Raw genomic sequence first — 27028 nt, 5'->3', positions numbered from 1 at the left:
CAGATGATGTTTTCCACAATTTTATCTACAGTCAGTAGTCTTGTATATTTAATAAAAACAAAATCTTACAAATCTAAAAACCAACACAAATCAAAGTTGAAATACTTGATAATAATAAACTACTATAAAATTGTGGGTTTGGTTACTTACTATCTTCTTTTAAGGAGTTTATATCTTCCCTCACATCTTAGCTTCTTCTCTTTTTTCATTCATTACTTGTTGGTGGCTTTATGCCAAAATGCACAATACATGTTTTATTTTCAAGTGCATTTCAGAGAAATAATTCTGTAAAAGTGAAGTTCGAAATATTTTCTTTTCATTTCACTTTTGAACGCTACCACAAACTGCAGTAGCCATAATAATCACGTACATCTATTAAATATGCAATACTACAAACTAAGATCTCCAATGTTTACAGCTTGAAGGAAGATTAAGTCCTCCCCTCTTGTTGTATAATTTATCATATGCAGCAAAATATGATGAAAACAAAAATCACTTCACTGGCACACTAGAAGCAATCACAGACACAAGTGTATTAAAATGAAATATAGGGCTGGCCAGATTTTCATTAAAGGTGACATCTTTTTTTACAAGAAGTCAAACTAAAGAAAAAGAACATGCAAATAACTCCCCCATAAATTCTAGATGATGTTTTACAACTACTGACTTTGTTTCTTTTTCTTCTTGGTTGGTTTTTTTTTTTAAGCATAATGACAACAGTTATTTCTCCTACTGTAACTTCCCTCATCTTTTTGCTCCACCTTTGACAGCTCATTTACAACTTCACCAAAAACTAATCAGTGAGAACTTAAACCTGCTCTGGAAAAATCTTTCAAGTGGCAGTCTCTTGAATACCATGAAAGAGGAAAACAAAAATAATGACTTCTAAACTGGTAATAAATAACTACAGCTCCAGCCTGACATATGCTCTAATCTCAAAGGATGTTAAATATTAGGAAACACTACCAAAATATTATTCTTCCTCTTCTCCAATAACTTGCCAGGAGAAAAGCTGAGCTATGAGGACAAAAACTCCAACTCCAAAAGAAAGTCAATATATTTACCCAGGCGACTAAGAACGTGTAATAAAGAACAAAGGAAACATTTAGAAATAGAAATAGATTACTGACACTGCAAAGCAACATCCCAGAAAGGTTCAACAAAAAGCTCACTCAACTAAGAATAAAAGATTCCTGAAATTAAAACAGCAGCCACTAACTTCTACCTGATTTTGTCAAACCCACATTTTGATGGAGAGCTCGTGCAGCTTAAGGTCTTCATCTATCACTGAGGGTTCCTAAGGTGTTCATGCAAACAGGAAAATCCTGTAAATTAAGCACATCCTCCCAAGTAAGATTCACTTCTCTTCAACCTATTTCTTCCCCCATGGATAAATAATTTCGAGACTATTTTTCTCCCCATTTATTCACATAACATGCACCAAATATATTAAAGTCACAAAAAGCCTTAACATATGTAATAAATTAGTATTAGTACATATAATTTATAGTCTTCCACTTAGAGCCCTTGGCTGAAATGGGAAAAAGAGTCTAAATTTTAATTCAAATATATCTGACACAAAGGCTTTTTTTCCTAAAGAAAATGGCAGGCTGTGCATGCAGCATTTTAACAGGACAAAACAAATGAGACTGCTTGTTTCCTTGTGAGAACTCAAAGGCAACCTTACCAATTCACTTAGGAGCAAGGAAATTAAAAATTATCATCATCACTATCACCTACAGTGAGTAATTTATCATTCTTGCTCTTCAGTAGTATCATGTTCCAACAGTGAGTGGCTACAACAAATACAATTAGACAGCTGGCCACAGAAGTGGGAGATAATGTGCTTTTGATGGAGTTTATCCAAGCATGGAGATGGAATGTTTGTCGTCCATGCAGCAGAGTTGCTGCGTTTTTATCACAGGGAAAAGAAATCCCTGGCTATTAAAACCCAATAATTTTGTGTTTTAAAGATTAAGAATCTGGAGCTCACTGCAGAGGAGGCTACAGATAATAAACGAGAAGGAGAAATCCTGCTTTGTAACATGGTGGAGTAGTATTTCCTTTACTCAGAAATCAGGCATTCAAGGTCTGTTTAACTGTGGTTAAACTTCTAGCTTAAAAAATTCAGTTTCTCACCAAGTGTGAGAACCAAAGACTCCTATGTTAATACTTATTGTTGGCTCCAAAGTGGATGACTGGATGTTAAGAAATGAAACTATCTTAACATTTAAGAAGAATTTATTCAGAATAATTTTCTCTAGTCACCTTAACTTCCATTTCCTTCCTGAAGGTTTTAATACATCAGTCACGTCCTCTGGTTCATTATCCTTCTTTCATCCCCTTCCTCCCTCCCACTTTTTATACACATCCCCTGCTCTTTGACAACATCTCCTGGGAGCAATGAAGAGATACTGCCATTTTCCTCTTAGGGGATATTGTTATTCAGCTAGGAAAGATCAACCTCGATGGACTCACAGGGGAAATGCTCGCAAACAAAAGAGAAAGTTTGTCAATTGATTTCTATACTGAGGGTAATCACCATTATATTTTATCTCAAAAGCTCACACAGTGATCAACTTGGAATACAATTAATGGAGTATTTTTCTAGCAGCATCTACTGACTGATATTAGCCAGATGTCTCATTAAAATCAGCAGTGACAAACCTTAGCTCTTTACCAGCAAAATGCACTTTTGCAGCCTAATTAAATTTTTTTTTGGCCATTATGTTTGTAAGACTGAAATCAAGTCAGTTTGCAAAAAAGTGCTTTGGAATGTTTTCATATAATGATTCCATGCAATCGTTCCATGCTTTGAAAATCTTCAATCTTTGAAAGCTAATACTGATAAATAAAATTAATGCTGGAAGAGACTGCTTTGTGGCAAACCATGCCAGGAATAAAGGAAAAATTAACAGAAACAATATGTGCTCTGAAAAAAGCCATAACTAAACCCCCCCATAACTTTTGAAAGACTGAGCATCACACAGAAGGTCACATTTAAAATACTCTTTTTTTGCTCAATCATTTCATATTTTCAAGTTCATTAGGATTTTTTTTCTTGAAGACTTGATAATTTCTTGAACATCTGGAAGAAAAAGCTATTTAGAGCCTTAAGCATTTTTAAGGATATGACTCGATACATTGCAGGATCATCTGCAATACACTCAAGATGCACCTACAGCAAGACATGAGGCTGATCTCTTACAAGCACAGCTTAATACTCTGATAGGTCCTTTTTTTGGTCATACAAAGTATGAGAGTAATTTCAAATAATTTATAGGTGGGAGGACAGATAGATCAATGTGCCAGTGCTATGCCCTTGGGTTTTGTGAACTGCCTAGCTTTCCTGTTTCACACAAGCTCAAGCCGTCTGGGCTTCATGTCTTCACAACCAGAAAACAGTCAGCCTATTGTCTACTGAGGAAAAACCAAGGACAGATTTTAGAGGAATTTAACATCTTTTTACATGTGCAGGTAATGATAGGACAAGGGGGTTTTAAACTAAAAGAGGAGAGATTTAGATTAGGTACTAGGAAAAAATTCCTACTGCGAGGGTGGTGGGGCCCTGGCACAGGTTGCCCAGAGAAGCTGTGGATGCCCCATCCCTGGAAGTGTCCAAGGCCAGGTTGGATGGGGCTCTGGGCAACCTGATCCAGTGGGTGGCATCCCTGCCCATGGCAGGGGGGTTGGAACAAGATGACCTTTTGAGTCCCTTCCAACCCAAACCATTCTGTGATTTTGCCACAGAAATGTGAAGTGCAGCCTCTCCTGCCTGAGGGATCCTGGAGGTGTTCCAAGTCGTAGTCAGAGCAAACGTGACAATGAGCTGGTAAAAAAACTGCATTATGGTTCTGATTCCTGCCAGCTTTTACAACTTACTGTCCTGCTACCATAGCCCTGCATACAGGTTGATGGGAGGAAGCCACAGACACTTCTGTGGCCATTGCCTCCAGGGCTGTCAGCTCAACGTTCAGCTCTGAAACCATTATGTTACATACTCCAACTCATAAAAAAGAGCCCATAACTCTTTTCTCTGAATACTTGCTAAATTACTTCCCATCAGTGCAAAGCTGCTGCAAAAACAAGTTTAGCAACAGCAACCCTGCATTCATTCTGTGCTGCTGACACGTTTCAATGTAAGAATGTCTACCTTATGCTGATCTGCAATAGGATCCCCAGAACAATTAACAGATCAATGTGCACCCAAGTTTTCCACTTGTTTGGTTCTGTTTCTCATGGTAACACTGGTCTGATATTAGTTTTGCTGTTGATGGTAACAATGAATAAGACAACCAAATCTGTTTCCACACTTCCATGGTTGAGAAAAAGCTGCTTTGAAATGAACTTTAGGTTGTGAGTTTAAAAAACCCAGATATACACAAGCATACAAGGATGGATTTCCAAATTGCCATTTTTGTGGAATATTTTATTGTAAATAAAACAAAAATATTTTAAAATGTTTGTATTTCAAACATTTTAACACAAACCTGCAGAAATCATAAGAGACAAGTACAAAACCATAGGATTGTGGGGAAATATAAGCAACTTTCTCTTTTTGTGCAGAAAATGAAAAGCCAATAGAAAAACAAAACACTTAAGCAAACAAGAAAAACATTAAATATTATTTTTCAAAGGACAAATTGCAATCTTAAAGCATCTCCTCAAAAATTCTCAACATAAATAATGGACTTTTATTGTTCATTTACTGCAAGGTTAGGCAGCCTGATATGATGGATGAACTGTCAACTCTCAACTAAACTTCTACAATCCATCACAGAAAGACTGGAAATTTCACTCAAAGTGTCAATAAACCTAAATGATGAAGTGCAAAATACTTTACAGCATTATGATCATTTTTTAGAACCTGCATTTGCTGCAAAATTTCAGAAACACTGCTCTTCCCCCACTTCCCTCCCCTTCTCCCTGGAAGTCATAAAATGCAGGTATACATCTTGATTTATAAGTCAATGATACCACAGAATCACAGAAGAGAAATGAAGTTTCCGTAAGAGTGTGGTGCTGGGAAAAACAGTATTTATAAAATAAGCTATTTTACTTCACCCAAACATCAAAGATGGCCAAGATTTTGCGAAGATTTCTGTTGAATCAGTTATTTAAATGTGGCCATATTAAGAAAATCAAACCAGGGCTGCAGTGGAGTTTGATCTCAAGTCAAATCTGACCCTGCCTTGAGGCAACTAGAATTATCCCATGGGTTGATGACAACTAAAAACAGGAGGGGTTTTTTTTGTGTATGCACAATAAAACACGCAGATTTCCATTTAATAAAACCCAAGATGTTACTGTGTCTTTACTTAATTTGGTGACAATTGACAAATAAATATGAAGTATTTGTACGCATCTGCTAATTCAAAATTATAACAATGATTTAAACTATATACAGGGGAAAATTTCACTTTAGGACACCAACAAACTCTTATGCAGGCTCTTAGCAAAAACACTGGCAAATGCAGCAGCATGGACTAACACCTAGACTCATCCAAAAATAGGAATTCCTTTGTTTGATGTAGGTATCCAAGACTTTCTTATCAGCTTAAGTGGTTTACATCATACAGAAACATATTTTTTGTGTGTGTATCAGAGGAAGTCTGCATCTCTTCTTCTTATACACGTGCAAATCCAAATAAACCAGTTCAGGCAGACTTAATCACAGTATAATAAATATTAGCCAACAATCACCATTTTAGGGTGGTAACTGAGATGTGACTTAAAGCTAAGCATGAAACTCCAGCAAGAGTTTCACAATACACTAGACTGCAAAAAGTTTAGTTTTTACTACAGATCTCAGAGCCTAATGCAAACTTTTGTCAAATTTGAGGAGGATATTTTAATAAATTACAGAAAGCATTTATAATCTGCATTGAATATAAAAGCAAATTACTGAGACAATAAAAATCTATAAAAACTAGGCCATCCTGCCTTTGCTTATAATGTAGTGTTTAAAAACTCAATGCATTACTTAGCCAAGCTAACACCAGACTTTGTCATCTGTACCTCATCTTTATCCCAACTGTCCTGCCTAATGGCAGGACAAAAATCCTTCTAATTGATACTTTTATCACTTATTCCACCAAAAGAAGCAAGTTGTGCACCAAAACTAAGTCAAGTCATAAAGGTATCCTCACAGAGGCATCAATCTAAACACTTCTAAATGTTCATGTTGGAATACCTAATTTATTTTAGCTTTAAACACATTCCTAACATCTTTATTTCAGAAGTCACTCACACCCTCCCAATGAAGTATGTTAAATAAAAATATTTAGGTATCTTCCCTGACTCATACTTCAAAAATGTAACACAAAATACACAACACAAATTGCATGAGCCCTTGAAGAAAAAGAGGGACATGTTTCATCAATAAAAAAAAAAAAATCAGTGTTTCTCCATTTTCTCATAACTACCAGATACTGAATGAAGAAATGTCATAGAATGAATGTGTATTTATGGGAATTCATACTGAACAATGTCGGCACAACTTCAAAGAAGTGTTTGAAATATGCCCTAGTACAGAGTTTTCATTTAATTCTAAAGCTCAGATTGAAAACTTTCTTTCTTCTTTTCTTTCTTTTCACACTGACTAGTGTCTGATAGACAAAAACTCAATTGAGTGATATCACATTTAGGTTTGCTGAGATTCTTCACTCTATTTAATGCAGCATAATCTGTAAAACTAAGATGAATAGTTTGTGCTCACTGTAATTACAACTCCCCTCCAACCGAATTCCACACCCTTTCTAGAATTAGTGTTCTGTTGAACTAAGTCACAATAATTTACATAAAATGCAAATACTAACTTGCATACAATAAATAAAACATATATAGTAAAAACCCTGGTTATCAGATTCTGAACCTAATGCTGTATTTGTTCCCCCCAGCTTTCACATCCAAAGTTCATGAACCTCCCTGTTGGAGAAGTTCTCTGTGCCATATGAACTGCTGGGTGTTCAACACACTAGCTACAATCTACACCTTTCCCATTTCTACTTTGTTTTTCACATTTTTACTAAACTCAGAAAAGCTCTTCTGAGAGCAGTGACTGCATCACTCTTGAGCACAGGGGAAACAACATGTCTGAACAGAAAACTTGTACTTCAGAAAATGGGCTAGAGAACAAAACAGAATGATTCTAATGCTACAGCTCCTTACCTTTCCCTCTCCTCATCCACCTCTATTATCCTGTAACACTATCACTGGAGTTTTATATCCATCTCTCTTTACAGAAAGGGCTTATTTGACACCTCTATACTGCAGAAATGAATGTTTCAAGGCAAGGACTGATGATAAATGAAGCATAATTAGTGCATTGTCTCTCAGTCCAGTGCAATACTGACCATATATGAAGAAACTAAAACTGTCTTACCGTGCACTTTGTGCTCATTGTAATGCTCAGGGTGAAATCTGAAGAGAATTCCAAGTCTGGAGAGGATGCAGTATTACAGTCGATATGCTGTCAAAAAGAAGAATAAAATTCTGTCAGTAACAGTGATTAATGTCAATTAAGATCTCCCTTTGGATGAAGGTTGTTCAGTCGCTCCTGCAATAGGACAACTTTTATAGGGCAATACTAATTCAGCTCTCCAAAAATGGGAGAGACTTACAAACCATCTAATTCCATGTGACAAAATACCTCTAACTCCTTTTCCTCACGTGCCCAAATAACCAGACACTGACTAGCAGTGGTATGAAACTAGACACATTCTGTTCAGGGAATGAGGAAAGGGAAGTTGCTCCTTGGTGACAGCTACCCGTTGTTGAGTGTAAGTAGCTTCCACAGGCACCTTTACCTGTTTTACCCCTTGTTCCTGCAGTCGCATAGTGAACTACAGTATGACACTGATATGGGTTAAAGCTGGCCTTTTTCAATTTCCCAGACTGGTTTTGTATTGATCATAGAATAACTGAGGTTGAAAGGGACCTTAGGAGATCACTAAGTCCACTGCCCTGCTCAAAACAGGGTCAGCTACAGCAGGTTGCTCAGGACCATGTCCAAACAGCTTCTGAAAATCTCCAAGGATAGAGACTCAGCAAGATCTCTGGGCATGCTGTACCACTGCTCAAATGTCCTCACAGTAAAAGTGTTTCCTAATCTTTAAAGGTAACTGCCTGGAGATCAATCTGTGCCCATTGCTTCTTGTCCTGCCCCTGAGCACTGCTGCAATGAGTCTGAGTCTGGCCTCACCTCCTGTATTCACCACCACCACCAGGAATTTACACACATTGGTAAAATTTCCCCTGAGTCTTCTCCACACAAAACAATTCCAGCTCTTTCCACCTCTCCCCACATCAGAGATGCTCCAGCCCCTTCACCACCTTTGCAGTCTTCAGACTCACTCCAGGACAGTCACCTCACTCTTGCATTGGGGAACTCAGGGTTGGACACAGCACTACAGAATTCACCTCCCTGGGGTACAGCCAGCTCCCTGGGGTGCAAGAGAAGATGCATCTCTCTTGAGCTGCTGGTCCTAAGTCTTCTTCCTAACGCAGTCTAGGAGGCTGCTGGTTGTTGACTTTGCCACAAAGGTGTGTTTTGCTGGCTCATGGTCCACTTGATGTTAACCCAAATTCCTCTCTGCAAAGCTGCTTTCCAGCCAGTAGGCCCCCAGCCTCTGCTGGGGTTATTCTTCCTTCCCCTCTGCAGGATTTTGCACTGCACAAATTGTAACTTTCATTTCGATAGTCTAATTTTTTACTTTTATATCTATCTGAAATCAGAGCTTTCATAGAAGAATAAGCTTCAGTTTTCAGCTGTTCATAACAATTCCACCAGATCTTTTCTCTGTTCATTAGTTTACATACTCAGTTAAAAATGCTTTATCCAAAAATATCATATACTACTAAAGTTAAAAGCATATATGTAGGCAATCCAGGAGACTCCTGGAATGCATGGGGGATAACTTTCTGAGCCAAAAAACAGACAGCCCTATCAGAGGGAATGGGATACTGATGGTCACCAACGTAGGCAAACTAACTGGGGACATCAAGACTGGAGGCAGCCTGGGCTGCAGTGATCATGCACTGGTGGAATACGCAGTCCCAAGGGATATGGGTCAGGTAAGGGGTAAAGCTAAGCCCCTGAACTTTAGGAAAGGGAGTGTTCAGAGCTGGCATGTATTTAAGGAAGTCTCCCATAGTGCACAAGAGCTGGTAATCCCCAAGAGCAAGAAACTGAGTTCCCCCTCAGTAAGCTGAGCGGTGCAGGTGACACACCTGGAGGACAGGTGTGCCCAGAGGGGCCTGGACAAGCTACAGAATTGGGCCTCTCATGAGGTTTAACAAGACCAAGTGCAAAGTGCTGCACCTGAGGGTGGGGAGGCCCTGGCACAGGTTGCCCAGAGAAGCTGTGGCTGCCCCATCCCCAGAAGTGTCCAAGGCCAGGTTGGATGGGGCTGTGAGCAACCTGGGCTAGTGGAAGGTGTCCCTGCCCATGGCAGGGGGTGGGACTGGATGAGCTTTAATCCAAAGCTTTCTATGATTCTTCACACTGCCTCATCTTTCTTAGGGAATGTTTTGCTTCCAGAAAAGTTACCTTATGAACTATATAAAACAAGCAGCACCTGATCTGAACAAACACACCAAAGTATCTTCTGCAATAATCATAATGATAAATTGGAACATTTTTAAACTTACCCTACAAAATATAGTCCATTTGTTCTGCGGAATGGCTATTGATTCAAACAATTTACCTATAATGCCATTGTTGCTCAACTCATCAATTTTACTACTTTGCATTGAAACTCCAGCAAACAAACACATGCATTGATTTTGAGCTATTTTAAAAACCATGATGGCTAATGAGAACGAATGAGCATAAAGCCATTAACAGTTATGCTACAGGCTGCATGATGATAAAATTTGCTAAGCCCATACCTCTGAGCTGGACAGTGACTTCTCATGAACAGCATATGTATTACAAAGAGACATGTGTGCACTATTACTAGTAAAGCATTTTGCTTCTGAAATGACCATGGTTTATAAACTGCATTGGACATATTTAACTACAGTTATTGTTATCAACACTCTTCAGGTTGATATGTTGTTTTAATTTATTTGTTTGCCTAACAAACTGATCACTCGCTCATTGCACCACCAAACCTGTCAAATGGCAAACAGTTACTACTTAGATTCTCGACCTCAGTACCTTTGTTTCGTGCACACTCATTCACTAAGGCTGGAATTTACCTTCCCTACTATGACAGGACTATAAAGTGTATTTCATCAACTGAGTCTCAGCACTTCCTTTATTTGAATACCCAGTTTAAAAAACCTAATACCTTTAAATCTTCCCTGTAATAAAAACACAGACAAGAAAAGCTTAAGTAACTTGCACTTGGATATACTTACAACTAAGCTGCACCTCCCCTGTTTCAATACATTTAAACAGAAATTACCTCCTTACTAAACAGGTAATTCCCACTGAGGGCAGTAATATTACTGCTTTGAGTGCTTTATAGTAGAAAAGTAACTATATGAACAATAATTAGAATACCATTGTGGCAAAATTTCTTGGTCTAGAATAGCCCTTCTCTCAATTGATCTGAGCTGTTCAAACTATTACTAATCACAAAGTCCACCACAAGTTCAAACTAGTCAGTGCTCTGGAACATGTAGATGTTCTCTCATATGAATCACTACCAACTTTGCTGCTATTCCTCATCATAACACTGCCTTACAAGAGACAGGACAGAAAAGCAGGCATAAATAATTCAGGAAGTACTGTAGGAATTACTGCTCTTTCAGCCCTGGTTATTTGGCTGGATGAAGCTTTGGGTGATAGTGAGTGATGGTCCAAAGGACCTGTAACACCAGCTATCTTAACACAGAAATAGATAAGAAGCCCCTTTGCTCAGTACACTGAGTGAAGAGGGAAGCAAAGTAAAAGAAGAGACTATATTACAGTTTACATTCCAGTTCCACAACTTGTAACCTACTAAAATGCAAGTTAATTTGGGGTTGGATAGAAGAAAACATTGGACAGAACAACTTAAACAAGGGAAGACTATTAAAAGCTCAAAGTTGGTAAAAAAAAAAAAGCAACTGATACAAATCTTCCAGTCTTAACAGCAAGAACCTTATTGCATTTGTATCATTTTGAAGATGCTGAAGTTTGTGTGTGCCACCTGCATTTTTCCCCCCTCCCCCATAAACCAAGGAAACTTCTAATCTGACTACTATTCATTAAGTAGTATGGTACCTTAATGACACTGGTTGAAGATATCAGTGTGCTTGGATCCAGCACCTCAACAACAGCTTCTGGAATTACAGCTTTCTTCATACAAGACATGTCGAAGCCATATACATCTTCCCAGAAAAGTAGCTTGTCCATATGTTTATTCATATCCCCAACAGCTACCAGACTAATGGTGCAAATGTCAGGATAAACTGTAAAAGAAAGAGAGTAGTGAAATTTTATTTTAGACACACATAAAGAGGACTTTTTTTTTTCTTTTCTAAGTGATTAACATCTTAAAAGAACAAACAGAATAAATTTTTTTAGCTCTTGGACAAGACACTTTTTCTGCCACTTTACTTTGTAGAGTTCCATTAGTCCTCAGAGGAGACTAGACACAAAAATTTAATAATATTTCCTATTCATGACAAAACACCTTTGTAGTTGAAATCCTACTGCAAGGAAATGATCAGAAACTTGATGTCTGAAGAAAATAATTTGGAACATCCTATTCTGGCTTCTATACAAAGACTGATCTAAAATATATTTAATAACTGTAGGCAGACACTCAAAAGGAAAATTCAGGTGAGGGCTTTGCAATAACAAGAAACCTCTTTGAAAAGACCTTACTTGCAGAAAAGAGTAAATATTCTTACTCAAGAGTTTTATTCCTTTTTGTTATCAGCTCTAGCTGACACTTGCCTTATAGCCTAAAAAATTATTTCTGGGTACTGGAAAAGAATAACCACTTTTCTGTGTGCACCTGAAGTGTAGGAAGTGAACCAACAGACAGCAGAGAACCTCATCAACTCCCTCCCTCCCACTTTTAGGATAACAACTATCATTCTTACACTATCATTCTTCACATTTGTGCCTTCCTTTCTCCCAGGAATATCTTCAGAGCAGGTAACTATTTACAGCTTTTCCAAACAGTAGTGGAAGACTGACATTTGCCTTTTCAACAGCTGCCAACAAAGTCAGTCAACCTCTTGGCAATCTCAAATGATTGGAAAACCCACAAAGAAGAGCTGCTATGAACATGGCTGTCTGTAGCACTATCAAATAGTAAAAGAAACTCAATTTATATTTAGCAAGGCTTCTTTTCACAAAGACATTCCCATGGTTTTTTTCTTAAAAGTATTAAAGACTCTAAAGCCACATACACTGAATTCTTGATCTGGCTTCAGAGCAAAACGCCTGCTAACAAACACCTTATTTTATTTTATTTTTTATTAATACATGAATGTGGCAGTGTTAATAAAACTGAAGCTAAGTTTCTCTTTTCCTCCCCAAAATCTGGTGAACTGTAAAATTAATTTTGTCTTCTGCTCTGTTTAAAATTATAGCTTAGCAAAATGGATATGGAGACATCATTGGTATGGCATGGTAAGTCAGAAAAGCAGTACCTCCTGCCCTGTACAATGCTGAAGATAGAAACAACAAATTGAAATAAGACCTTTCATATAGCCAGAGTAGTTGTAGCCTGAACAAAATAAATCTTATAAATATTGATGATAGAGAATAGTTTTTTTAAAGAAGCTTTTTTTTTGTTATATAAAGACTTGAAAGTAAGCACACTGTCATCTTTCTCACTTTCTGACTGTTTAAAACAGAATGAATAAATATCAGCAAGCTTCAATTGGAATCCTATTGGTAGGCTATTATCACCCCTACTTTGCAACTGAGGAACCCTGAGGAGGTTTCTCCAGGAACAGCCTACAATTAACTCAGCAGTAAAAAGGCAGTTTGATGAGAATTCAAACAGGAAGACATTCCAACTGCCTTGTCTGAAACAAATCCCTTGGTTCCAGCACACCTGACAGCTGTCACACAAGCACAAAACATCAACATCTGGTGGTAGGAGTATTTGCAGGGAGATTCTGGAGCCATCAATAAGGGATGTCTAATTCTCAAAGCTTTCATGCTGCTGTTACCTGGTGTAACAACTGCATCACACTTGGCTTTACCTCACAGCATTTCAAACCTTCAAGAACCACCACTGATGCTCCAAAAATTAAAAGACAGTGTGACACGGACAACAAAAGCAAATGAGAACAGCCTCTGAGGGACTATTTTTCAGGGAAATAGACTTAGTAGGATGCAGTGGTACGGTGAGAAGAGAGATGAAAAGACTGGCAGTCTGTAAATAGGCAGTCCCTATTTACAGAAGACACTTACGTACTAGAAACAGTGCAACAAAAATGAAAACCACAGTAATAAGTGATCAAATACTTTATGATCTTCCTTTCTCAGACTAGCTCTAATTTCTGGGACATTCTGTAAACAGAAAAGAAGTTAATCAACCTCTATCAAGCATGAAATATTTGAACTGGATCATAATCAGTTTATATTAAATCTCTTTGTTCATACAGCAAATCCTTAAATCAGCAGTGGAGCTCATGATCGATTGTACAAAGTGCACAAGAACAAGGACAAATGTAAACACTAAATGCTCCAATCTAATCTGCATTTTTACTTTAGTCTATTAATAGCAACAAAAGTAGACAGTGTCTGTTCAGACTTCACAAAAAGAAACCTGTGTTCCACCAACAGGGCTCAGGTAAAGACTGCAGTGATACATTAACTTCTCAATTTACAACCCCACTCACATCCAGAAGCATATGCTATACTGAGGTTTGACTGGAAATGTAAGCAATGTTATCTAAAATCAGCCTAATCATCAAAATATTGTAGAGTTTTGTAAATGTTTAAAAGCATCTGCATAAATCGCATTTGCCATTTCACCACTATCCTCAATTCCCTTGGAAATCCTCTGCTCCTTCTGCAGCCCTGTAACACTTCCCTGTGCAATCCTGACAGACTTGCCATTTTTTTTTCCTCATTCAGCCTTTAATTTAATAATTATTCCTCCTTGCAGGTGAAATGAGCAAAATGCTGATTGGACAGAAGCACACACTCCTCAGAGCTCTCCCAGATTCATCGCTTTGACCATCTGTGTCCTTCTCGACTCGGTGCCCACAACTCATCCGTCACCAGGAACAGCTCACGTGGTGAGCAGGAGATGACGGGAAATCCTTTATCCCTCAGCACTGCCTCACAAACTTCAGGACGCTGAAGGGTAAGGCAGCAATCCTCCAGATACACAGAAATAACTCTGGGTGAATACCACCATCGTTTTGATGTGAACAAGCAAACGATATTATGTTCTGAATGGCACCTTCCTTGCCCATGTCACCCCTCACCAATGGGAGCTGAAATCAAGCGTGTGAAAACCCCTATACTCCAGCAACAGCTCTAAAGAACAAACAGATGGGTCCTGGGCAGCAAAAATTTTATGTTCCCAAATAAAGCTATTAAATACTGTACACATTACCCTAGACAGTTTGGCATAATCTACTTCAACATGCCAGTAGGCTAAATTGAAGTAACGACGATATGACTGACTGAACACAAATCTAGAAATTTGGACTCTACTGCCAGCTCAATCACTGAGAGATCTGGCCAAGTCACAGCTGCTTCTGTTGCTTTTTTCAGCTTTCAAACCTCTGTAATAACGATCTTGGGCTAATAGTACCAAGTGGCTTAAAACAAAATTAAGTAGATTTAGAAGTTCTTCTGGTGAGACTTCACCTCAGAGTGAGCTCTTAGTTTTGGTTCATCTGAATTTGCATGTGCCCACAGTTCTGCTGCTGTTCATCTCCACTGCAGGAGAGTCTGTGTTGCTAAGTTGATTGCTGAGCAGCTTTCTCACAAATCCTGGACACAGCCATTGACCTGCCAGACCTGCTAGCAGCAGAGCAATAACTGCAAGCACCTTAATGAAACAGTGTTAACGAAAATTAAAATCTGGCCTTACCAATGAGTGCCTGTACAACACTGTGTGCTTTGTGAAGAGTCAAAGAAGGGCCCAAGACCATTCTCAGACCACAAAGGGTAAGTGTATTGCAGAGCCAGCACATCCTGTCTGCTCAAAGGAATCTTTGGGAGTCACAGACCAACAGCAAACTTACCATCAATACAGTTCCAACACAGGTCAAAAAATTCTGGCCCTTTTCAGAAGGCTTTGGAAATAGTAGCTAAATACAAAATGATTCCTTATGATTTTAGGGAATGTCCTTGAATTTAATTGCGTCACAATGTAAAATTATCAGCATGTATCCATACAGACCACTCAGTGTGCTCCTGATCTGGCTGGACTATTCTACATTACTGAAAACAAAAAAAGCTCTTACTCTGTCATGTTGTTCAAGTGGCTACTAAATATTCTAACACATATCTTGTCTGTATATTCAGCTTTGTGACCAAATGTTGAACAACTGCACAAACTCCCTTTTTTCGGCTCCACTCTATAGTGTACAAAAGCTCACTGCAATCAAAGGGAAGCACTGCAGCAAGCCCTGTGACACAGTCATTAATCCAATCATTAAGTCAGTGTAGTGAAACTATGTGCATGGTTAGCACAAAGGGGGAAAAAAACCCCAGACTGATGACTACGATTGAAAAGGTCAATATGAAATACAATACTGACAAAGGAATTAAGCACAAGGAATAAAGCACATGCAGAACTTGTGCAGAAAACTGCATCAAACGAAGAATTAATATTTACTGACACTTAAAGAGTGCTTCAGATGACACTGTCTAAGCTACTTAAATGGGTAAAAGAACACTACTTCAAAATAAACCCTTTTGTCACAGCCTTATCCTCCAACTATAAAGAAAAAGAGCATATTACCACCAGGATAAACATGCTGAACTGAAACAGTCTAATTCCACTACTTATTTCATGTGGTCTCTTGTGTTTGAAACTGTGTCCTCCCCCACAACGTTCCTCTCCAGAGAAACACCCTATTGATTTTTTCTCTAATCCATAGTAGCTTACTCAAACAGTATCACATCCTACAGGACAGTATTTATTTTCCTCCGTTCACAGTTATGCAGAAACTGGGATTTCGGGAGTGGAAAACAAATGCCCACATGTGTGGGAAGAATTTGGGAGGAAAAATTCAGACTGTACTTAAGAATAAATAAGCCTGTCTATTCTTAAAAACACCATTAATTTGAGACCTTGATACCCCATCTAATGTTCTTCTATTACCCATACAGTAAATTAATGCCTTGAAGCTCATATTAATGAAAACATTTTTCATTGAGACTGGCAACTTTCTCATCCATGCATAGCTTACTCTAAGTCTCTGAGTTCATTTAGCTTCTCCCCAGAGCTAAATTTATTAAAAGAATTGAGCACCAACCTGAGCCTCCCTCTGCCAGGTACTTGTCCTTTGCATAGATGACAGAATCCAGCATTGACTCAAAGAGAAGGAAATAACCCTGTTTATAGAAGAAGGGAAATAATTTAGAAATCATTACACTTCCTATGCAGCCTATTTAATGACTCTACAGATAGATTTTATCAACACATTTTAAGAACTTTTTATATGCCCATTTGCCTCAAGAAGAGCCAGCACCTGGTGAGTTTGTCAACAGCAGCATTGTCACTTCAAACTTCAGTTATATAAAGTATCATACCTGTAGTTTGGGATTAATTAGAGATGTAGCACACACTAAATTAATAAACTATAGACAATACATATCCAATTTACACCAATATTTACCGGAGAGGAGTCCTACAACATCAAAAGAAATTAAATTCAACTCCAACCAAGTGAAAAGCTGCATGTATTGATTTTTTAGTAATAAATGGGAGGTTAAAAAAAAAAAAATCCCTTTTAGTAACACTAAAACTTATTGTCAGACAAACACCAAATGCATCTTTGCTACTTCATATTTGCAACCTCGTGGTGCCCTGTATCACCCTGGGCAATGCTCACTAAGGCAGGTGGAAATAAATTGTGTACCAAAGACATTGGTTCTCTGGGTGTTTGACATCATTTAGCAGCATCTGGACTTACAAAAATTTCCAGGATAAAAATGGTTAGAATTAGATCTGCACAGGGGTTTTTTTGTGTTGGGATTAATTTTCTGGCAGGTTAATCATACTGCTACTGGTGTTTAGAATAACTCATTGTAAGCTTGAGTGAGTCATTTTCTGAAACAGAAAAACGTTCCTTAAACATTTGAGACATTAAAAAACCCACATAGCAGTATTAAGTAAAATTAGCATTTTATAGAAAATATCCAGTTTCTCAAGTACTTTTAAATAAACTGCAGATTTATGAGATATACAGCCCTTTGTTTCCCAACAGATTTACTGATTTTATACCCTTCCTGTCTTCCAAGTTTGACTATGATCCTTATTCTTAACTCAATACTGTAAACATATTTCACCTACATCCTTACAACATCAAATCAATTAAGACAAATACCAACACAGGTTTTGAATTTTCACTTAACATCCTAATTCTCATTTTGCTTAAAACACAGATTAGCCATATGGCTTGATCAGGAAAGAACAAAATGGACAACTGAAGTCCAGACCTGCAGTCCTACAAGCCCAGTCAGCAGTAACCTAACAAAGGAAAGCTAAGAAATTGCACCAGGGAATTTCGGATTGGATATTAGGAAAAATTTCTTCACTGAAAGGGTTGTTAAGCACTGGAACAGGCTGCCCAGAGCAGTGGTGGAGTCACCATCCCTGGAGGTATTTAAAAGACGTGTAGATGTGGCACTTGGGGACATGGTTAGTGATGGGCTTGGCAGTGCCAGGTTAATGGCTGGAGACTCAATGATCTCAGAGATCCATTCCAACCTAAACAATTCTAAGATATTTTCCTTCATTTTTCCTACCCTCCCATATTTGTGTAGTCATTTTTTTGAATTTATTTTTTATTTTTGAAGTCATCATCACACTCTACTGAAGACAGACAGAACTTCATGAAACTGCACTGCTAAGACCACCAAATTTACTTCAAGTTTGTGCCACCTTGGATGTTAATTTTGCCTAAGACTCTTCGAACAAAAAATGCTGCAAGTTTAGAATTGCACATAAACGTCACTACCTGCAGCCTTCAGGATCAAAAACAAAACTGGAAACCCCAGAAACTTGACATCTTTGTATTCAACAAGAATATAGTGTGAAAATAATGGCCATGTCCTCTTCTCAAGCCGTTTCTTTGTGGTAACAGGGCAGAGCTCCACTGGAAGCTTTTCTTCCAAATGTTGCCTGTTCTTCCACTGTACTGCCCAACTTCTGTAAGTCTTTAGAATAAGTCTCAGAACAAAGACTATTGCATTGTGAGTAAGAGGATTGTTAGTAAGCTTTGCTAAACAGCTGAAAAGGCCAGGAGCTCACCCTGCACCAGGCAGAGATTATTTGATACCTACAGCAAGCCAAAAGCACAGAATTGGAACCACAATTTTTATGGTATTATTCTTACAGTTTTAAAAATAGAATATGTTTAGTTAGGAAGAATTATTTTTAGATGCCTTCAACTGAAAATGATTTGTTCTCACCGTATTTTAAGTGTAACCTCTAGGACATACATTAAGACTAGTTAACAGCAAGAGTCAGTAACAGCAAGAGTCAGTCACACTTTTATGGATCAGCTCCTCACTTCCTCCTTTCTGCCCATCACCTATGTGTGCCAACCAAGTGCAAGAAGCACAGTTGGAAGACACCCTTCCTCATGAGAAACACAGAGAAATTCTCACCATCCTTTCCCTGACCTTTCCACTGTTGGTTCTCCCCCAGCTCCCAGTTCTATTGTCCCCTGAACTCATTACAGCCTTCCTGCAAGTTACATAAACCATCAACAGTACTGAACCAAGTCATTTATTACTTATCCCAAAGCACTGTGCTCAGTGTGCTGTGCTCCTCCGTGGTGTAATCTGGAATGTAATTTCACAGGCTGCTGCCCCACCTGTAGGGGTGCTCCTGGAAAACGAATTATACCTGACATCCTTTCCCCATGATGCTGTGGGGGCACTACTGCTGCCACCCCAATAATGCTCAGGGGTTTGCTTTTTCTTAAGCACGAATTAACATTCTCAAAATTAATTACTCCAAAGAGATCTCCAGGATACAAATCTGTGAGCTGCAAATTATTAGTACGATTTTGATAGTGGCTAAACTAAGGCACTTTCTCTGTTAAGATAAGGTGAATACACAGAACATCTTAAATGTTATGCTGTCGTAATGTGCATCTCTACTGAAAAGCTGACCATTTCCTTCTCAAAGTGAACATAAAGTTCCTTATTTTTTATAATTTGCAAAGCTGAAAGGAAATGTTCTCCGGATAACAACAAACCCCCATTTAAACAGATCTGGACAGGAACAGAAACATACAGCACTCTGGAGTAACCCCTGCCCTACCTCATGTCTGCCCAAGACACTCATCAAAAATGCTTGAGCCCACTAGCATATCTGAATCCAGAAGAATGTATTGCTACATTTCTTTTATATGTCCTTTGTATCTGTATTGTGTGTTCATAACAGAGTGATAAAAGGCTCACAAAGCTCTGATGCCTTAATATCCCTCATTGTTAAATTTTTCTCCATGATTCAACTACACCACAGCATTCTTGTATTTATTTGCAATTTAATTCAAAGTTCCACAAAAATATTTTGCCAATGGATCAAAACATAAGTATGGCAAGTTTTTGTAACTTTAGTGCTTCGGTATTCATCATGATAAGCTTTGTGGAGAAAAAGAAATTAAGCTCTTTAAAAGTATCATTACCATGTTTACAACAGCAAGAATTAGCAGAATTTTTAGTACAGCAGAACAAAACATGTAAAGATAGAATTGCGAAGAAATATTTAGCTACATGTAATAAGGGTTGTGTTTCCCCTCTGCCTTCTATCAAAGATGCATTTTATTATTTTCTGTAACATTACTGAACCTGGTCTGGTTCTCCAGATTCAGTAAGGTTTAATACTAAATATTTAATGAGATGAAAGGCCAAAACACTGGCCCAGAGAGTGGATTTTATATTTTTTAATCCCTAGTGGTAGAAAAAAGTGCATTATTTTCTTAAGCTGAAGTTTCTAACTACAAGATTCCCACTGGCCTACAGAGTAAAACACGTTACAACATGCAACACAGATTGGACAAGAAATTATGATTTCAGACAGAAAATGTAATCTGGCATTAACAGATACACAAAACTGATGTGGCCCACTCAACGATGTGAAAAATTACTTTTTACTTGACAAAATCTCCCCAAAAGCTGTGGTGCATTTAAATGACAAGCAGCAGCTACACAAACTCTTCTGCGTGCTCTGCTGCAGCACCATTTCCCACATGCTAAGTCAGCCTTCATGCTGATCTCTCATGTATGATTTAATTTAAAAAAAAAAATCAAATTCATTACTGACAGAGCAAGCTGACAAATTTCAGAACCACAGCTTGACTTTGCCATTATGCACACCCTGTTGTGCCCTTAAACAAATAGGAGTGAGAACACCAAATGGGAAGATGTGAAGAGTAGAAAAGTGATATCCATTACTGGTGTTGGCAAAAAAAAAGAAAAAAAAAAATCAAGCAAGGAAATTAAATTCCTTTACAAAAACCATTTTGCTATAAAGAAAATAAAGCATTCAGCTACTTAGTATGCTCTTCACACCAGAGTATTAAGAACACAAAAAAAGAAAAGCTCAATTCTCACATATAGTTATAAATTATAACTGTTACATAAATAGAGCACTTGTATTAATGCACCTCCAAATATTAAAACAATAGAAAATATTAAGATTACAGAATGACTAGTAAGTGTTAAAAAAGTGCCATCACTGTGTATCTCATAGAAATAGGGGAAAGGAGGAAGGAGAGAAAAGATGGTTTCCAACGTTTCAGACATGCTCAGTTCCTAGTCCTTTTCCCTAGATCCTGATATCCTCAACCCATCATATAATTTCAAAATTATCTGAAAAAATACAAAAAGAAGAAAAGAAAAACAAGGAAAAAATATTAGCTATCTGACCAGAGATATGATTAGAAGACAAGAGTACTGGATTGTATCCTCAGTTTATTTTAATCTGACAGTCCACCTCTTTCTGAGTTTTTCCTTGTACAAAACTCTGCTGCATATTCAGTACCATAAAGCAGTGCATAAAAAAACCAATTTATGAGAACATGCTGTACACTAACATTGTATTTGAGACAACCATCTCAGGCAATTGTCTCTCACAATAAAACCTCTTTACAAACAAGAAATGCAGATATTTTTCAGGTGAATAACTCTTGCAACCTTTAGTTCTGTAGTATTAGCTAGAGAAAGGAAGCAAAAGCATACTGACAGGAAAAAGAAAAATCTGCACACAGATGCAGTTGTGTAAGAACATTCCAGAAAAGCATTACATACATTTTGTTTCTTTCTGCACTCGTCCTTTCAATAAGCAGCCTGTGAAGTTCATGATTTCCCTACCAAAATACATGAGCAATAACACAGTCACCTTTTTTTGTATCTTTAGTGCAAATATTTTCCTGCCCAGGTAATTCATGTAAGTTTACAGTTTGAACAACAACTAAGAGATTTTTTTGTAGGTGACCTATGGTATAAGCAGACAAGCAACACAATGTTAAAGACCTGTAGTCACTAACAATAAAATTCGTAGTTTCACAAATTAAGGCTTTTAAAGGTTTCACACTGAGTCAGGCAGGATGGTACATCAGAAGCTTGAAGTCCTGATACAGAGTATTGAAGAATTTTGGTCAGGGAAACTGCTACAAAAACAAGGTCAGCAGGGAGATCTTCCATAAAATTCACCCATTCTTACATTCAAATAACCTTTCTGTACGAGTTGAAGGCCTTTCTCCTCACAGACCCAGTTTGGTTGTGGAACATGCTGTGACTCGGCCACTCTTCCTTAAGGCAACGTGGCTTATTGGGTGAAGTGGTCCTCCAGTCCACCTGCTCTCCCCCTGTGCTCCTGGTCCACAGCACACAAGAATCCCTTGCACACTGCACCAAGGTTTTGCTGAAAACAACATACAGCTGTCTTTGGAAAGAAAAAGTCTAAATGGATGATCCAGAGGTCTTTAGAAGTCCGACAGGCCCTCAATGTTCAGCAATTTGCCTTTTTGGACACCAAGAGAACAGCTCACAGCTCATCACACCTCCCACTGTGCTTTTCTGTGCTTTACACACCAGTTTTAGTTGGACACAACCACAGAGATGTCCTGCTCATGGTCTGATTTTAACATTGTCAAACACATGTACTTCGGATGTCACAAACTGCATTTAGTACATTAAAACCAGGATCACTTCTAATTTCTTTCACAGCCTTAAATAAAACCACTAAAGAGACAGTTGCTCATCACTCAGCCTCTAAACTCGGTACATGACAAAACCATATCCAGGTGAATTTAAAATGGGAAAATATTTCTTGGAAGATGGCAAGTATACATTTGAAATATAAATTTCTACATATACACACATGCACTTACACCTCCCTGTCCATTGTATAATATTTAAGATGCTTCTCTCACTCTTCCATAGTTTAAGGGAACAAATTTAAAAATGAAAGAGAAGAATAGCAAGCATTTGTGAGTCATAGGTCACTTCTGCAATTAAGAGAATAATCGTCAGAAACTATTACACTGGAGATGCTCATAATGCAATGCTGCATCTTTTACAAGACACTGTTCTATGTGACATCTTTCTCAGAAAGCCTAATCTAAAAACCAACCCGGGAGAACGTAGCATTTTTCTTCTCTGTTGCCTCACGCTTTTTTTTTTCTGATTTCACTTTTTCTGATGCTCCAGACACAGCTCTAAAAAAGCGTGTACTGTTCTGCACCAAGCAAAACAAAGCTATGGCTCCACAAAAGGGTTTGATGTTTACTAATCTAAAAGTAGTTTGTTTCCTAAACAGAACAGCAACTTTTCATATTTCTGTTACAAAGAAAAACAACTGTTCCCATGAGAATTTTCCTGCCAGTCCATACAGATTCTCTCTACGTAAAGAGCCAAAAACTGACATATAATGAACTCCTTTTTCCTCTCATGCTTCAACATTTTCCACATTTTCAAGCACTTATATTCACATATTAACAACAGATTTCACAAGGGGGAAGGAAATGAAAAAGCAAATTCACACAAGGAAGCCAGACAAAGAGAAATCTTCATCTGCATCTCAGCAACATAATGTTCCTTTCTGAACAGTGTTGAAACAGTGTGTACACTGTCCAGCTATCAATCTTACTTCCACAGCATTGTCCTCTTTATCTCTGTATTGCAGCAACCTATAAAAATCCTAACATTCCTAAATATTTAGAATGCCTAATTTAGTGAAATGCACATGGCTATGTAATTATGACATTAAAAGATAAATCAGCACACAAATGAAAAACATGAAACATTCAATACTTCATTCCCTACAAGAGGTGGTTTTTGAAATCCTTTACTTCACCTTAGAGGCACTGATTTACAACATGACTTCAGCTCAACTGCTCCAGTTCCTTTTAAAACCAAATCTTGGGCTCTAGAATGAGAGATGTGATTTTTGGAACATTAATCTTTGTGCACACATTAGGTAACTGATCAAAGGTTTCTCTGAAAGAACTGTAATTACATTTCTAGTGAAGGCACTATACTGTCAGAAATCACCAACCATAATGTGCTATTTTTAAACCACTAGTTTAAGCCAGTGGCTTAAGCCTTCCTTGAAACTAGTGACCTCAGCACTAAACTAAGCTCATGTTTCAAATATTCATTATAGCAGTGGAGGAAAAACTGCAGATTTCCAGCTCACTGAAATAACCAAAAAATAGAAAAAAAAAAACACACAGAAAAGGCAAAACAATTTATTTTTACCTTTTCCTGGAAACATACAGATAGATACATATGGATCCATAGCAAATACTTGACCTCTCTCCCAAAGGCCCTTGTATCTAGTAGAATGGCCACAGTTTGTAAAAAAACAAAACTCACCAAAGAAACAAGCAACTTTGAATGTAAGTTTTTGTTATTGATCTTAAATTTGAACCAGAAAAGAACCTTTAAGTCCCAACAGCTGGAACTAGCATGAAGAAAACCTGTCTTTTGAAGTGCTTTTTGAAGGTCCACAATATGAGGAGACTGAATAGCAGAAGTTTACAAAAACCCAGTTATAAGAGATGTTTCCTACCATGTTTTTGATAGGGAACAGGCATTCAGTCACTATGAAGTTAGCCTGGCACTGGGTCTTGTAACACAGATTTCATTGTTAGGATTAATGGCAGGTAGCAAGCACAAGGTGTGTAACAACTACCAGCCAGCCCATGAAAAAAAGGGAACAGGCCAACAGCTGAAATCCAATGGATTCCAGGAGATGGCTCATTTAGACACTGCCTTTCCTGCTGTCCACCATATTTATTTTGTACTTTTAAAATCAGTAACTTTATTGTTACACTAAAAAAAATGGCAGTGAATAGTAACACTGTTTTCAAGCTCTGCCTGTATTTGCAGATTTCCAGAGTAAGCACCTCACCTCCTTATTGCCTTTCCCTCACAGTCAGGGCAGTCCTCAGCTGCATTTGCAGACTAAAGGTATTTAACTCATCAGAATGACCCAGCTAGACAACTAATACAATATTTCTCCATTACTTTCACCTGAGCAGTGATTCAGGAATGGAATGCTTTAGAGATATGCAAACCAACTACATAACAGAAACTTACTGCTGCACCCAAAGCAGCTCAACTGTACTTGAGAGAACCTGGACTTTAAAGAGCTTGAACAAGAGAGATCAGGAATTGTATCCAAATACCACATAATTAGGACTGCCATCCCATCTCTCACATTGTCAAAGACTACTGGAAGCATGATAGATGTTTCGGTTAAAAAAAATAACATCACTTAAAGAATAACTTTTCAAATTAAATAAAACATTTTTCTTGAAAATAACTACACCTTAAAAAGAATATTCATGCACCTTACCATCCATTCAGATATAATTACATCCACTTTTTCCAAAGGCAGATCTACTTCTTCGATTCTTCCTTTGACTAATGTAATAATACTTTCAAGTTTATTTAATCTGCAAGTCAAAACATAAACAAATTAGTTTCTATTTGATTTATGCTGTCAAGAGAGATATACTGACATCTATATTTCACATTCCCCTCTCCCACCTCGAGCTTCTTCTTTTAACTAATCTAGAAAGCAGTAGAACATAATATTTCTCAGTTTTATTTCAGAGGGAATATTTCCAAGCAGCTAAAAATGGCAGCAGATTAAGTGCCAGGCAAAGATGGCAGACTGTAGATCTGTATATACCTCCAACGTGCCATGCATGCAAATGTGTAAGCTTCAGAAACCAGGAAAATAGAGAAGGGGACAATTTAAAAATGATGGTCCTCTCTATTTAAGAGCTGCTTGTTCCCCTTTCTCTTCCTTTGACCTCTACAAATTGTCATCTACAGCAATCAGAGCCTACTCCCCACACTAGGACAGCAATGGAAATTAGCTTCCTCACAAAGCTGTTTTGCACTACTTGGTTTTTTATTTAACCAAACCAGCTGCAAAGTCACTGAGAACAAACATTCCCTCTAGATCAGTATTACACCTATTCCACAATAAAGGCATCCTCTCCACTCTGATTTTGGGCAAAAGCATCTGCAATGTTCAGTACCTGCAGGAATCAGGTGTTACCTCACATGCATGTAACAGTATGACCATCCTGCACAGGGAAGAAGGTTCCAGGACGGGACTATGGGTTTTGAAACAATAACTCATGGCACTGGAACTACTGAGTATGTAAATGCTTGAAATCTACTATTTTTCTTCTTGGTAAACCATAATACAGCCTTTCTTGCACACACCTTTATTACAAAGTTTATTTCTGCTCTTAGGGCAGAAAAGTCTTCTCACCACAGAAATTTATCTCCCACCTGCAGTTCTTATCTCTGCCCCTTCCCTCCCTATCCTGATATCTTACTCTTACATTCTGTCTGGCTTTCAATGCAGACCAGTAATCACATTAAAAATTCAATCTCAAAGACAATGGGAGAACGATCAGAATGAAGGGAGGGAAAGGAGAGGGTCAAAGGGCTACTTGAACATGTGGGCTGTTGCAAAGATCAATTAAATACTCTACACAAGACAGTCTTCTGTTAGAAGAGTAGCAGTGCATCACTGATACCATATTTAATGCCATAAACAGAAGTAAAATCAGAAGTTCAAAGTGAAAAATAAGATGTTAAAGAGCTACCACCCACAACAATAATTTAAGAAGGATAAAAAGAGATCTAAGGATAACTTCCTAAATGACCACAAACAAGGACACAATTTAAACAAAAGAGAAGAAAAAGATTAATTCATTACATACTTACTTTCAATTATAATGTTTAAAAAAACCTCAAACCAACCAATGTAGTTTACATATTGTAGGAAAAACTGCTGAAATGCTATTTAGGCAGTATACTTCAACTTTCTATTCTAATCATAGCAGTGATGGACGACAAAAATCAAGTCATCCACTGCACTAGAAATTTTACAGACACTATTCATAGCAAGAAAAGGCAATCATTTAGTTAAAAGGCAGTTTAAGGCTTGTCAGGCTACTTATTCCAGTTTACTTACACACATGGGTTGCACTTTTTCCAGTAATTAGCATGCTACAAATTAACCTAAGTTTTGGGAGAGACAAAAGCTCTCAAGCACACACTTGAATCACAAGTGGAAGCACACTGCAATAGTAATTTTTAAGCTACACAAAGTTGTTTAGTATTCCAATAAATATTTGTTACTCCAGTGCAAGTTTGTCAGCTTTATTCCCTTAGGAAAAGTAGGTTTAACCAGACAAACATAAATTGTTTTGATGCAAACTGGAGACTTTAACGTGAACAGAACTCTATAGCAGAAGGTACCTACAAATGTGCAGCCTCACTGATGACTTGCTGTGTACTTCAAGTGGCAATGCATCACTTAAGAGTTTAAGAGTTTTGATTCATTGTTTTTCTTAAAGGTCTGCCCTTTTCCTCACCACAGGTAATACA

At 37.8% G+C, this 27028-nt stretch overlaps 1 protein-coding gene across 1 annotated transcript in view; it reads right to left on the bottom strand.

Moving 5' to 3' along the window:
- Positions 1-27028, bottom strand: part of PRMT3 (protein arginine methyltransferase 3) — a 60996-nt gene that overhangs the window by 15039 nt on the left and 18929 nt on the right. Inside the window, exons 9-12 of the mRNA XM_051777282.1 lie at positions 24969-25068; positions 16402-16480; positions 11216-11403; positions 7385-7471 (exon numbers count right to left, since the gene is read on the bottom strand). Of these exons, the coding sequence (XP_051633242.1) occupies positions 7385-7471; positions 11216-11403; positions 16402-16480; positions 24969-25068 (454 nt within the window). The remainder of the gene's footprint in view (positions 1-7384; positions 7472-11215; positions 11404-16401; positions 16481-24968; positions 25069-27028) is intronic.

The sequence above is a fragment of the Manacus candei genome, unplaced genomic scaffold, assembly GCF_025592945.1.
Source record: "Manacus candei isolate 608988 ecotype Guabito, Panama unplaced genomic scaffold, ASM2559294v1 h1tg000009l, whole genome shotgun sequence".
In the NCBI taxonomy this organism is placed as follows: domain Eukaryota; kingdom Metazoa; phylum Chordata; class Aves; order Passeriformes; family Pipridae; genus Manacus; species Manacus candei.
The sequence above is the reverse complement of the archived record's forward strand: the minus strand, read 5'-3'. Positions and strand labels throughout refer to the sequence as shown.